General features: G+C 46.8%; 1 protein-coding gene across 2 annotated transcripts in view; it reads left to right on the top strand.

The window, feature by feature from the left end:
- The window catches only part of LOC138580115 (E3 ubiquitin-protein ligase TRIM39-like), a 581,904-nt gene that overhangs the window by 188,326 nt on the left and 378,606 nt on the right, over positions 1–14,972 (top strand). For both annotated transcript variants that reach the window (XM_069650391.1, XM_069650392.1), the window contains exon 5: positions 31–143. In XM_069650391.1, the coding sequence (XP_069506492.1) occupies positions 31–143 (113 nt within the window). The remainder of the gene's footprint in view (positions 1–30; positions 144–14,972) is intronic.

The following is a 14,972-nucleotide window of genomic DNA, read 5'->3' as shown; positions in this document are numbered from 1 at the left end:
TCATCAGTTTCACTGATTATATCTTTCCAGCTGTGAGCATAAAAGCATCATGGCGACAGATGACGTTACTGCTGAACTGAGCAGCAATATTTGCAGTTTTTCCAAGGAGCACGTTGCAAGGAAAATGTCTGAAAAGTATACAGGTAAGTATATTTGCAGGCAAGCCTGGCTTTATATTTGTTGGAACTTTCCCCAAACCTGCTTCAGTCCATCTGCAGACAAGAAAACACATGTTTAATTGGATAATATTCCTAAATACTGACTCTTGAGCACAGGCACCCATTTCCACAGCACTCTGATTTCAGCATTGCTTCCACAATGTCCACGTTTCGCCCATGTTATCGTCTGTTTCATCCATGCTACAGTCGCTGCAATACCACAGTTTCAGCCATACGTTCACAATGTCCTAATACCATACATGCTGCCATCTCCAAAATGCCCATACAGTTTCACCAATGCCCACTTTATCCAGCAACCCTCTTGCTTCAACCATCTTCTAGGTTTTTTTTCTCAGGGTGTAGGATGCTCCATGCCTACCACAGTGTTCAGTAATGCTCCACCTGTTGAACAAGCTCTAACCATTCAAATGACACATCAAACATAATTTCACCACATGACAGTGGTGTGACTCACATTTACACATTCACACACTCACACTCGGGTCTAAGCATTGCTTACACACTGCCAACTGAATACTTGTTGCTTTTCTTGGAACAAGTTTAAAATAATGTATCTTGGCCACAAAAGAGAAACTACACAGCCTCTGAAGTTAGAGGCATGTCTTATATATTCGCTTCTGTGATGCTATATATGTTCATGGTCTAAGAAACAGGGGGCATCCTGAAACTCCAAGTAAAGATTGTTGTCACTTCTCAAACCTACGGAATTTAGAGATTTTTTTTGCATTGAATAGGGTTGTCTTAACTAAAGATTTTTTTTAAGGGTTTCGTTATGATATACCATCCTCAGGGCTCACTGACATGTCTTTCAACCTTGGCCCGAGTTCATTTTGCACCTTTTGCCACGGCCAGTGACGGTAGTCTACTGGTCACAGGCCATATCCCCCTCCCTAGTAACCAACCAGATCACACTGGCTAGGTAGAGTATGACATAAGCAGTGTCCTGCTCCTTACAGCGATAGGTAGAACGTGAGGTAAGCCGTGGGATGTTTAAGGGGCCAGGAATGCGAGGTGGACACAAAGTTGTAATGTTTTCAACATTAGACATCTTTATCAAAATAAAAGGGTTGGATAAAGGCCTTTCTGTCGCTATCCTAGACAGTTTCCCTGCCTAAGAAATTAAAATTAAAGGTCAGTCTGTGTCTCATTGTCAAAATTATGTAAACTGTCCTTGTGTCCAAACATATCTGACCCTCACTCTAGAAATGAACAACTAAAAAGTGCAAGGAAATATGTTTCTGATCTCGGTTTAGCAAAAAGTGTTCACATGTAAAACAAATAAACAAACAAACAAACAAACAAATAGATACATCCACCAAAAGAGTCTCCTCTAAGGAAGAGTCCTTAAATCCAGAGGGTGTTTCCCTTCCTCTGCATTATTTCAGGAAGGATGGCAAAAGTATCTTTTAGAAACAATGTTTCCTTAAGCAGGGCAGAAATGTCTCTTCCATACACATTCTCAAGGCTGGCAAATGTGTCTCTGTACACAACCATTCCAAGGATGGCAAAAGTGTTTCTTTTACACAATTGCTTTAAGGATATCAAAAGTGTCTCTTTTACACAACAGCATCTTAAGGACAACTTCCTGGTATACTCCCCTGCCAGGAATCCTTGAGTAGAATCTTTAGATCCCCTAGTATACTCTCCTGCCAGGTATAATTTCTTCCGTACTCTTCAGATCCCGTGGTATACTCTCCTGCCAGGCATCTTTTATTCCACACTCTTCAGATCCCCTGGTATACTCTCCTGCCAGGTATCTTTTCACAATGGGCCTCATTACAACCCAGGCGGTAAGTTACCGCCTGGGTCGTACCTTTACCACCATGGCGTAAACTACGTTTACGCCATGGTGGTTGGCGGACTTTCGAGGCCATTCCGAGGTTGGCGGGGCGGTCCCCATTTACCCTTCCCCATTCCCATTTTTGCCCCATAGGGCATAATGGGAGTGGGGAAGGCGTTAATTACGCCACCGTAAATTACGGTGGCGTAATTAACATCAAGGTCCCTTAGCGCCATGGATTTTAACACCTGCCAGAAGCAGGTGTTAAAACCTCCATGGCGCTAAGGGACCTCGGAATCAGGCGGTAAGGGTCGGCGCTGTTTACGCCGCCGTAAACCCCTTACCGCCTGAGTCGTAATGAGGCCCAATGTCTTTTTATACTTTAAATGGATTTCAATGTGTATTCCCATGCCAAGAATCCTCCTCTGGCTTTTGTAGATCCTTTGGTATTCTCTCCTGCCAGTTATCTTTTCCACAAAGGCTCACTGCCTGATGTATTTAGTTTACTAGGACTAGTTTTAATGTTCTGTCTTTCAGTATAGCACAGTTGTATTCGTGCACTCTCTATACTTCATTGGCTTTAGTTACTACTTGTTGAAACTTTCCCCATATTTACATCTCATATATGAATACTTGTTCAAGTTCTGTCTTAACTTCTTCGCCAATATTCATTTGGTTGTGGCAATACTTGCTCCAACTTTCCCGTTATTGACATTGCATACATGAGCATTTTTGCAACTTCTGTCCTTCTATTTTACTTGGTCAGTATTCCAAATGAGTTTTTAATTGTTCACATGCCTGGCGGTGCGCCCTGGGTTCCCCACTATCACTGGGCAGAGTCACCGGTGTGTGATAGGATTTCTGAAACGTGGCTCGTTGTCTTCACTCAGGGATAGCGTCTTCCGCTTTGCAGACCCTCTTTCAGCTCGCCCGCCGGCTGCGCATTCACTTGCCGGTGAAACTGCTGTTGTTTGGCATGACCGCGTCCTCGAAAGCTTCACTGCTGCTGCTGGTTCTTCAATGGCTCGCCACCAGTGCCTCCTGTGTTTCCCTGGGTCTTCTGCCACTCTGGTAGGTAACGCTTACAAGTGGCAGCTTGAAAGCACCTGCCTTCTGTAGCTTGGTCTGTTCCCATGCATCTGCCTTCACCTGCGGTCTGCTTCACGCTTCGCCCGCTCTGCTTCTCTCTTCTTCCATTTCAGTTGATAGCACAAGCCATTTTTAAATGTCCTGTGCAACTGAGCTTTATTGTAACAACTAGTCTGTGTGTTTAGCTTGCGGTTTCTTTCAATCCATATTAACTCCTTCTTCCACGTCTCAGTACCTGAGGCGTTATGTGATTTGGAGTCCATGGGATATTTAAGCCTTCCAAAAAGATATTGTTTAGGATTTTTGTTTAGAACAAAAAAGACAAGAGTTGTTAAATGTGTTTTATAATATGATGTATGAATGGTATTCTGCTCAGAGTGTTTTGCAGAAAGCGGTATTTAGGTCCTACAATGGGAAGGATTTGTAAAGTGACAACAAGCCATTAAGAATTCAGGAATTACAAGGTTGTTGTCTCTGGAAAGGGAAGAATTCTATGTGCCTCCTGATGGGGTCACCACCTTTCCCCGATAGCCGTCACCCCTCATGTGATCTTCCCTCATGATGCTACCCCAGGGTCTGGATTGGGTAGCAGCTGCCGTCCCCTGGCCACATGGGGGGAGATCTCTGGCTGGGGATCAGTGATGACTCTGCAGAATTCATCACAGCTGTGACTACAGAATATGTTGGCTCTGGGAGAGAGAAAGGCTGTTCTGACCTGTGGCTGGAAGAAGACAGGAGGCAGATGACTGAAGGCTGGAGGACACTGTGATGAATCGAGAGGGGAGTCCCTTCCTGTGAGGCTAGAGAGGTGAGCATTCTCCCTAGGGGTTTAGGTAAGCGGGACCTCACAGGGAGAGACACCCCTCTTGGGGATAAGGACGCCCTTTCACATAAAGAACTCCCCTATTACTGTTAGGCAGAATCACCTGCAGTACCCTTTGGGAACACTACAGGTAATTAGGACTACAAGTGTAAGCACAATTTCACCTTTGGTACAAGCCTGTACTACACAGTAAATTGGTAGTGATGGCTGAGCAGCCAGACTTATCTCAAGAGTTTAAGTGAGCAGTAGTACAAGTTACACAAAGGACCAACCAATACAGTGATTCAAGTAAACACTTACTCAAGGTTTCTTGGTAAAAGAATATACATTTATTTACTCAATCTGTTATAAAACATTACTCTAGCATAAGCAGCTCAATATCACACACTAATGCACTACAAAAGTCCAACAGGTTAGTAACTGAACAAGCTTAGCTCAAAAATGAAGTAGGAGCAAAATGGAGAAGGGAGGAAAAGACAAGGTTATAAGAATAGACAGCCCAAATACATTCATAGGCAGGGCAAAGGGTTTCAGTTAAATACAACCAGCAATTCTTCTCAACAGGCCTGGGCCAAAGTCAATGGTTCAGAGTCTTTTGTATAGGATAGCACAGTTCTGGTATATAACGGTTACGTCTTTGCCACGGATCTTTAGAGAATTTGGCTAGGCGAAAAGTTTGACGAATAGTTAGGGAAGGGACAAGGCTTCGTAGATGAGAAAAGTTTCACGCACTTTCTCGATGGCCAAAAAGATTTCTGGACCGTGTTTGCACAGTACCTTTTTAAATGAAGAAAGCTGTAGCTGGGGCAGTTGTTCCTGGCAGTTCGAGTAGATCTCGCTCTTCCTGTGCTTCAGTCGTGGGGACAAGGAGGATGTCGGGAGGTTCCTGCACTGCCCAGGGAAGAGGCCAAAAGCTGTAGCTGGACATCGGTTTAAGGTTTGAGTGCCTTAAAGTCCCCCTGGTTTCCTTCCCTCTGGTTATCCGGTTTTCAACAGCACTCTGATGAAAATTCGACCAGAATAGGACGGTGTCCAGGTGGCTTGCGAGGTTGGCTGTTCCCACCAAACTCAATGAAAGAAGTTAACCTTGAAGGGCTTCTTTGTCGTCAGAGTTTCAGGCAATTCAGACCTGCTGCAGGGCTTCACCGGTCGTCCAGGAGTTGCAGCAGTCCTCTTCCTTCTCCAGCATTGGATCTTTCATAGATTCAGATGCTTGAATATTCCCCGTCGTCAGACTGGGAATCCTCGGTGATAAATTAAATAATAATAATTTAAAAAAATATATATATATATATATATATATATATATATATATATATATATATATATATATATATATATATATATATATATATATATATATACACTGCCACCTAGCAGTGCATGTACATAGCCCATTATAGCCTATGAGCCACTTCATTGTGTAGTCCCTCCACCTCACTTTGGTCCTTTATGGCCCCAGCCAATGAGGTGGCAGGGCTTAAGCTCCGCCCCCGGCAGCCATCTTCAGATTTTTCACCGCAGTCTATCAGACACAGGGAATCCTCAAGCTCTCTGAGCTTTCTCAAATTCTTTCTACTTTTGTGTGGAATATATTTGTAAAATATATTCCATCTTGTTCCCCTTTTTAGGGACTTTCTTTCCAATTAACCTTGGTGACAAAACTTGTTGTTTTCCTCTCAAAATCGTCGACTGAACTTCTCTTCAGAAATGGAGGCACCTCAGGCTGTCAGGAAGCCTTCCCTGTTCAGGGACTGCACGAGGTGCAAGAAGAAATTGGTTTACTACAAGGACCCCCACGAGCATTGCATTTATTGTCTGTACCCACATGACATTAAAAAATGCGAGATTTGTAAAACCTTTTCCACTAAGACCCTTCATGACAGGCATAGAAGACTCCTTTCATACCTGGAATCCAGGGATCAATCTTCGGACGAAGAGTCTGTCAGAACAGCTCCTGTCCAATCCAGCATTCCATCTGAGAGGCAAACTTCAAAGAGAAGGGCCTCTTCCGTGGAAAGGAGTTCCTCTCCCAAATCCAAAAAGAGGAAGCTGGAATTGATACCCTTTCTGCCTCCAGTTGACCTATCAAGCCAGAAAAAGTCAGCAAAATCTGCCTCCAGAGGTAAGGAGGAGTTTGCAAAAAACGGGGGGGGGCAGTCGTCGGCGGGTAAACCGTCCACGAATGAAGGGAAAGGTAAAGGCCCGTCATCGGCCATACCGTCGACGAAACCAGCATCGACGACGACGACGCTTAAGACATCGTCGACAGTTAGATCATCGTCATCGGACATGTCGACCGCGAAGCAATCGTCGACGAGCAAGAAACACCACTCGTCCACGAAGCATTCCTCCATGACGCAGTCGTCCACGGAACACACTCCACATTCGTCAACGAAGCCCTCGTCGACGGGAAAAGGTCAGTCGTCGACGACGAATCCCTTGTCGACGGGAAAATCTCAGTCGTCGACGGGAAAAGCTCAGTCGACAGCGAAGCCTCCGTCGACGGGACAATCTCTGTCGTCGACGGGAAAAGCTCAGTCGACAGCGAAGCCTCCGTCGACGGGACAATCTCTGTCGTCGACGGGAAAATCTCAGTCGACGGCGAAGCCCTCGTCGACGGGAAAATCTCAGTTGTCGACGAGGATAACATCATCCATAACGCCTTCAGAGGCACCGCAAATTTCAGCAGTTACAGAGGAATTACTGCCTCTCACTCTTGAAGCTCCTGTCATTACAAGCAATATCATTGAGAAGAATACAGTAACTGAACCTCTGGTACAGCAATTTTCACCTTTGGGGCACATGGCAGAACTTCCGGATATAATTCTTCAGGAAGAATTCTCCGATGCGGAAGTGGTGGAAGAGTCCATCGGTCCCTTACCGAAGCAATACAGCCCTCCTTGGCACCCGTCCACGAGAGAATCCGAATATCCTCATGACCCGGTGCTCATGTTATCCGTGCAGAGGATTGTAGAAGAATTTTACAAACGGCAAAGGGAGAAGCAAATTCCGATTAATCCCATTCCTAGAGAGTCATCCCCGATTCCAGGCACATCGGGTTGCTCTCCTTACAGGAGTAGACCGCAAAAACGGATGAGATCACCTGCTCGAAGACCGAGGAGCAGCACCCACAGTGCTTCACCTACAAGAGTCCCGTCACCACAGTCATCGCACAGACCGCGATCTCCGGACGTAGATCCCACCATGGTACCGTCCACCATCTCGGTATCAGACTGGCAGGAGGATCCTTTTGGTGAATTTTCGGAACCAGAAGAAGGAGAAATTACTCAGGAGCCAGACGATTGGGATGACTACGTCGTCGAGAAGCCCAGGAGGAGAGACTCGCCGGGCAAGGCCTCACCACCGGATGATCTCGTCTCTTTCCACACCATAATAGGTAAAGCCGTAGAACTGTTTAAAATTCAGGTTTCTTCGGAGGAAAGGCAATCAGTGCTCTACGAGCACAGGGACAAACGAAGGAGGACAGTGACCACAATTCCCCTCCTCGATACCATCTGGGATTCCGGATCCAAGATCCTATCTACGCCCTTATCGACTCCGGCGTTGGTGTCCAGGCCAGAAAAGAAATATAAAGCTCCGGATTCGGCACCGCTTTGTGTAAGGGGTCATACGAAACCGGACTCAGTTATTACAGTGGCGGCCAGAAAGAAACTCGCCAACCCCTCCTCACCGTTGTCGGCCCCACCGGATAAGGACGGACGTAAATTGGAAGCCATGGGCAGGAAAGTATCATCTTCTGCATCACTTACAATCAGAGCGGGTAATGCACTGGCCATGACCGCAAGATTCGATCGCGAGCTTTGGCTCCGCATGTCTAACTTGGCGAAACAATTACCACCGGAGCTCCAGGAGGAGGCAAAATCCATAATCGCGGATGGTGAAGCAACATCGGATCACATGATCGACGATGCAGTTGATGTGGCCGAATCAGGCTTCAGACAGATGGCGCACGACACAGTGCTCAGAAGGCAGGCCTGGATGAAGGCTACTAACTTTAGACCTGAAGTTCAGGCGCAGATACTAGACATGCCATTTGACGGCCAAGATCTCTTTGGGAAAAAGATAGATGACCATTTGAAGGCAATCAAGACAGACACTGACACAGCCAGAGCCATCAGTTCTTTAAAGGACAAAAGTAAGGACCATCAGTCTTTTCGTCCCTTTAGAGGTTCATCTTCCAAGTTCAGGGGATACAGTCGTTCCTCCTATGGTCAAAAAGCACAAGGCGGCAGGTACCAAGCCAATAAATATCAGTCATCCAACAGATACGCCCATAGAGGCAGAAGTGGCTCCGCCCAAGGGAAGTCGCAAGGCAAGCAGAACTGACGACCAATCCCCCCCCCCCTTCGCCACGCCCCGGTGGGGGGAAGGGTGAGCCAGTTTTTCCAGCGCTGGCGGTCAATTACATCGGACAAATGGGTGTTACAGGTGATCCGAAAGGGTCACACCTTGGAATTTCTGGACCAACCTCCTTCCCTGCCTCCAACTCCCCGCAGAGTGCACATGCTAAGACAGGTTATGTCCGAAGTGCAAAAACTGCTCCAGAAGGCAGCAGTAGAGCCAGTACCCTTTTCTCAGAGGGGAAAAGGTTTCTACTCCCGATTTATCCTCGTCAGAAAGAAAAATGGTCAATGGAGGCCCATCTTGGACCTGAGGGCTCTCAACAAGTTCATCAAGCGCATAACTTTCAAGATGGTAGCTCTACAAGGGGTGCTACCTTGGTTAAACAAGCACGACTTCTTGGCCACTTTAGACTTGGAGGATGCATACTTCCACATTCCGATCCATCCAGCACACAGGCAGTTCCTCAGGTTCACAGTGGGAGGGCTCCACTTTCAGTTTCAAGTGCTTCCGTTCGGTCTAAAATCGGCGCCAAGAGTTTCCACGAAGTGCCTGGCACCGGTAGCGGCAAGTCTCAGGAGAGCAGGAACGGACGTTTTTCCATACCTGGACGATTGGCTGATAAAGGCAAGTTCAGCTGCAAAGGCTCGTTCGGCAGTGTCGAGGACGGTCAACCTTCTAAAAGAGTTAGGTTTCTCCATCAACCAGACGAAGTCCTGCCTCGTTCCCAGCAAGGTAGCTCTCTTCCTGGGAGCCGAGCTCGACTCCAGCATTCCCAGAGTGAGACCATCCACAGAGAGAATAGCAGCGATTCTACGCTCAACTTCGAACTTCCTACAGAAAGAGACAACATCTGTACGCTCTTACAAATCCCTATTGGGCATGATGTCATCATGCATATTCCTCATACCGAACTGCAGGCTTCGCATGAGGCCGGTTCAGGAAGCTCTGGACCACCAATGGAAACAAGCTTTCGGATGCTGGGAAGACATTGTGCAGATTCCATCGACGTTGCACAAGGCCCTTCGATGGTGGAACGTTCCGAGGAATCTTCTACAGGGAATGCCGTTTCAAGCACCGACATCGACCCTCCTGCTGCGGACGGACGCTTCCTTATCAGGCTGGGGCGCTCATCTTGCGGACCTCCAAACCAAGGGATCTTGGTCGGCACAAGAGTCCCAGCTCCACATCAACGTGTTGGAGCTCAGGGCCGTAAGGTTGGCGCTGAAAGCCTTCCTACCGGTTATAGCTGGTCAAGTTCTTACGGTCCAGACAGACAACACGACCTCCATGCACTATACAAACAAGCAGGGAGGCACGAGGTCTCAGATTCTGTCGCAAGAAGCCCAACAGCTATAGGCATGGGCCTTGCGCTACGGGATACAGATCAGGGCAGAGCACCTTCCAGGAGTAGACAATGTCCTAGCGGACAGATTAAGCAGAGAATACACAGCGTCACACGAGTGGGAGTTGGACGACAGAGAAACCCGATGGATATTTGCCTTATGGGGCCATCCGCAGATCGACCTTTTCGCCACCAGGAACAACAGAAAATGCAAGAGATTTGCGTCAAGATACCCCGAGCACCAATCGCTGGGAGACGCGTTCTCAGTGGATTGGTCGGGGAAGCTCCTCTACGCCTTCCCACCCATTCCCCTCATGTCGAGGGTACTTCGCAGGGTGAAAGAACAGGATTGTTCCTTGATTCTTATTGCACCCGATTGGGCATGGCAAGTCTGGTACCCGACGCTGAGACATCTATCCTGCAAAACCCCGATTCGTCTCAAATCACATCAATATCTACTGACACAACAGAACCGCAAGGTCCTCCACCACGACCCAAGGAGCCTGTCCCTCAAAGCATGGTTCCTGAGCAGCGTAAACTAATGCACCTAAAGTTACCATCAGAATGCTGGGATATCATCAGGGCCGCTAGAGCCCCGTCCACGCAACTCACCTACACCAGAAAATGGACCAGGTTTTCCAAATGGTGCGAGACCTCTGCGATCGATCCCCTCACGGCCTCGGTTGATCAAATTCTGCCTTACTTGTTGCACCTGGCTAAATCAGGGCTCTCACTGTCCTCTATCAAGGTCCATCTGTCAGCCATAGCGGCCTACACAGTAACCGCAGAGACGCAAGCCTTACTCTCCTTACCAGCGATCAAGATCTTCCTGAAAGGGCTGATGCGTACTTATCCGCCTACACCTACACCAGTTCCGGACTGGAGCATCAACACCGTCTTAACAGCCCTCATGCAGCCCATACATAGATGCGATATGAAATTCTTGTCCTGGAAGACATCCTTCCTGGTAGCCATCACATCGGCCAGAAGGATCAGTGAGTTGCAAGCTTTGTCTTCGGAACCTCCATTTACCTTGTTCCAGAAGGACCGCGTCATCTTAAGGCCTCACCCGAAGTTCCTCCCCAAGGTACTTTCGGAGATGTCGTTCACTGAGCGCATTGTTTTACCAACCTTCTTCCAGAATCACGCTTCGGAAGCGGAAAGGACATTACACTCTCTAGACGTTTCTAGGGTGTTGAAGTTTTACTTGCAAAGAACCAAGGAGTTCCGCTCCTCAAACCGGCTATTCATTTCCTTCTCTGGCCGTACCAAGGGCCAACATATATCCAAACAAAGCCTGGCACGCTGGGTATCGTCCTGCATCACCCACTGTCATCAGTTGAAAGGCGACCCTTTAACTAGATCGCCGTCTGCGCACTCCACCAGAGGAAGAGCGGCGTCAACAGCTTTCCACGCAGGGGTGGCCTTGAAAGACATATGCAGAGCTGCCACGTGGAGCACTCTGCATACTTTCGCGAAACACTACTGCCTGACTGAAGATACCAACAAAGAAACTGCAGTTGGACAGGCAGTGCTCCGCCATCTCTTTGTATAAGGTAGGACCAGCCTCCTTTCCCACCTTTCCCGAAGTATGTAACCGTTGTGTTGCTGCAAGGTTAAAGGTTTGATCAGAAATATGTCTTTCTGTAATTATCCATATCTGTTTATAATGGTGGCATGTTTTAACTGCTTGGTATTCTATTCAAGCATCTGAATCTATGAAAGATCCAATGCTGGAGAAGTCTTAGTTACTTACCTGTAACTGTATTTCTCCAGCATTGGTATCTTTCATAGATTCACATGCGCCCGCCCGCCTCCCCTGAGAGGCTGCTCCTAGGCTTGGCATTCATCATGCTGTAATCTCTACGTTCAAAATATGAAGATGGCTGCCGGGGGCGGAGCTTAAGCCCTGCCACCTCATTGGCTGGGGCCATAAAGGACCAAAGTGAGGTGGAGGGACTACACAATGAAGTGGCTCATAGGCTATAATGGGCTATGTACATGCACTGCTAGGTGGCAGTGTATATATATATATATATATTTAAAAAAAAAATATATTATTATTATTTAATTTATCACCGAGGATTCCCAGTCTGACGACGGGGAATATTCAAGCATCTGAATCTATGAAAGATACCAATGCTGGAGAAATACAGTTACAGGTAAGTAACTAAGACTTCCTCTCCTCTTCGGTTCTTTCGTTCCAGTGGTCGCTTTTAAACAGTTTTCCCCTATTCATTCAGCCTGGCTGTCACTCACCCAGTAGGGTGGCTGTCCTTGCCGGACAGTCAGCCAGCCAATCACACCAGAGTACATTCAGGTCTCCCACGAGACTAAGCACAGGGAGTCTCGGGCACCTCCCTCACATCCTGTCCACCCCAGACACTCTGGCACCAGAGGAGGGCTGCAGCACAGAAACCCGCCAAAGGGCACGAACAAAGGGACCAAACCTGGTTTGGCGCGCAGAGTTACACACAAGAAGGACTTTTCCTAAAAGAAATAGCGATAAAAGATGGCCGGAATCTGTTTTTACAGATAGGTCTGGGGCGCCATATTGAAAAACATGGCTACCCCTGATTTTGATCTACCGTTGTTAGCGGTCACGAAAAATCATGGTAGTGGATCTAAACCACTGCCACCAGCCATTTAAATTAGCAAAAGGTAACATGTTACTGTTACCTGAGTGTTTAGACTCGGGAAGCTAAGCAACCCCTCCAGCACTCTATAGTAAGATAGGGTGAATGTTGAGGCAGTCTGAAAGACACCCCTGTGCCACTGCACTGAGCGTGCTGTGTGACACACAGAAAAGATGATGCCACTGGAGTTGTTTTAAAACTCCATAACCAAAGAACACAAAAGTAAAACACACACAAAATACATGGAAGAGTGGGGAAGAAAGGCTCACACTCTTCCCAGGTAGAACATTAAATCCTAGAAATCCAGCAAAGTTGCTGGGGGTCTGAAATGGTAAGGGAAACTAGCACATTTGGAGAATTCTCCCTAACCATTACTATCCCCCAAAAACCAATACAGCAGTCTTAACTGACAGAACACCATATTCCTCTTGCATTTGTTATTGTAATATACTCCCAGAAGAACAACATAAACCTGGTACTGCGAAGAGTAAGAACATGAGAGTAATTTAGAATGTTTGTCTGTGAAATACTGATACGAAGAAGCCAACTGGAGCATGGTAAATCGGCCCCACACAAAGGAATGACTTTCCCTGGAAGCCGGGGAAGCCCCAGCAACAAGTCATAAAAAGAGGAGGGCCAAGAGATCAAGGAAGTGAGAGCCAGGAGTTTCAAACTGTCTGGATCGAGGAGGCTGGGAAACCATTGGAGACGCTACCTTGCTTGTTGTAAAGCAGATATGTAGAAGGGCAGCAGCATATTGCCCAGCCTAAGCGGAGGAATCCCAGAAGAGTTCCTGGTAGGATGCTCGAGAGGGACCAGTAGAGAAGAGCCTTGCGGTTGGCGTGCCGGGTACACAATACACCACTAACAGACCCGAGGAGGTCTGTTCATGGGTAGAGTACCCAACCAGCATCCTGAAAGAGGAAGGTGGTGGCGTGAAATGGAGCAGCAGGAGAAATTCTTCCATCTTTGAGACCACCAAAGAAAAGTGAAGTTTGTCAAACGAGGGGCACGGGAGAAACCAGAGAAACATCCTGGCCGACCACAGAGAAGAGGAAGAAAGAAGCCCTTCAACACAGGTACAGGGGAGAGCGAGAGACCCGGGGAGCGTGGCATAAAGAGTGAAGATCACTTGTGGACCCTGCATACTCCTCTCAGTAATTGCCAAACTTACCTACCGAGTTAAGATCACTCAGGGATCATGCATACTCGTCCCAGTAATTAGCAAAACTATATAAAGAGTGAATATCACTCAAGGATGATGCCTACTCGTCCCAATGATTGGCAAAGTGTGCAAAGAGCAAAGCTATTCCGGGGGCAGAAATCCTAATACCAGTGAATGGCCAAAGTATAGTAATCACTTAGGAGTACTTGATACATAGCATTGTGAATGGCAAGATTGTTAGAGGAATAAGAATCAAAGAGAGACTTTGTTTATATCTCCTGAGAAGAAGAAAAGTATTTGGAGTAACAGGGGTAACAAATACCTAAAGGTCTGGGAAGACCTATTGAAAGAACTGAATGAGCTATTGAAAGGACAGAGAGAGACTATTTGAAGATATCAAGGGACTTGTGCTGAGAAGCATCCCCCAGGAGAAGGCAGTCCTTCTCATAGCCTTTTGTTTCGTATTTATAGTGATAGGATCAGTTTAGGCTAGTTTTGGCAGGGGACGGACCATTAAGTTTGGACAGCACACCTGACTACAAGCACCCTAGTTGTGAAATGGCCTTTCATAACGCGCCTATACACAAGTGTTTCAAAGCGCGAGTTTAGTATTGTTATGTAGGGCATCTCATAGATTGGGGTTATAAAATCATTTTCATTATTATTTCAATAAAAGCGAGTTGAACATGGCATATGATGGTCTGCCTCCTCCTTCTGACCTACCACAACACCCAGAAGCAGACTGGAGTCTCCCTTCATGCAAGCCAATGCAGAGGGATGTGGAGAATCTTCTTACTTTTTTTTGGATGGATATTGAAAGCCTCTGAAATTGCATTATTGGGATTTTTGAGTCTCAGAAAGACTTTGCTATTTGCTTTTTAGGCTGACCTGCTATTTATTTAGAAGAACTACTGTTTTTGACTGAGCTGTATGGGGAATATACCTACCCCTGGCAATCAGCTCACCACCTATTCACAATTGACTATTTCGGACACGATGGTCATATCCATGGTGATTCAGATACAGTTTTTCTTGGATTGTGCAGATTACAGGCTTCTGGGCATCCAGCCTACATCGCTCATCTCCCTACCTTCTGAGGATAGTAGTGAGTATGAGCACCTGTAATCCCTATTTTTTAATATCACATTTGGAAAGAGGAGAGGTATTGAAAGGGCAGATCATTCTATGGGGTTGCTAGCCTGATATGAGGAGGTAAACAATTACTTTTAAAGTGGATATTATGCTTCAGAAATAAATGATTGATCTTGAGGCAGTGACAATGATAGCTGCTTATTCATTAATAATGTTTTGCATATGGTCCTCAGCACGAGTTGGACAGAGCGGTAAAAATGCGGTGGTAGCACTATTACCACTCCATTACCACTTCGCCCAATCCCGAATTTGGGGGAAACTTGCAGCATTCACCTCCAGCTCTGAGATGGTGGTGAATGCGCTGACCTTCGGCCCATTTTCAGCACAATTGCCACAGTGCAATTGCCACAGAGGTAATTATGCTGAAAATGCCCCATTGAGTCCTATGGACTCCGAAAAAAATGGGGACTTACCCTGCCACTGCAACTTGTGATCCAG

This window comes from Ambystoma mexicanum, chromosome 3p, assembly GCF_040938575.1.
Source record: "Ambystoma mexicanum isolate Mex_15411 chromosome 3p, UKY_AmexF1_1, whole genome shotgun sequence".
Classification (NCBI taxonomy): Eukaryota; Metazoa; Chordata; class Amphibia; order Caudata; family Ambystomatidae; genus Ambystoma; species Ambystoma mexicanum.
Note: the sequence above shows the minus strand (reverse complement) of the source record. Positions and strands in the feature narration are given on the sequence as shown.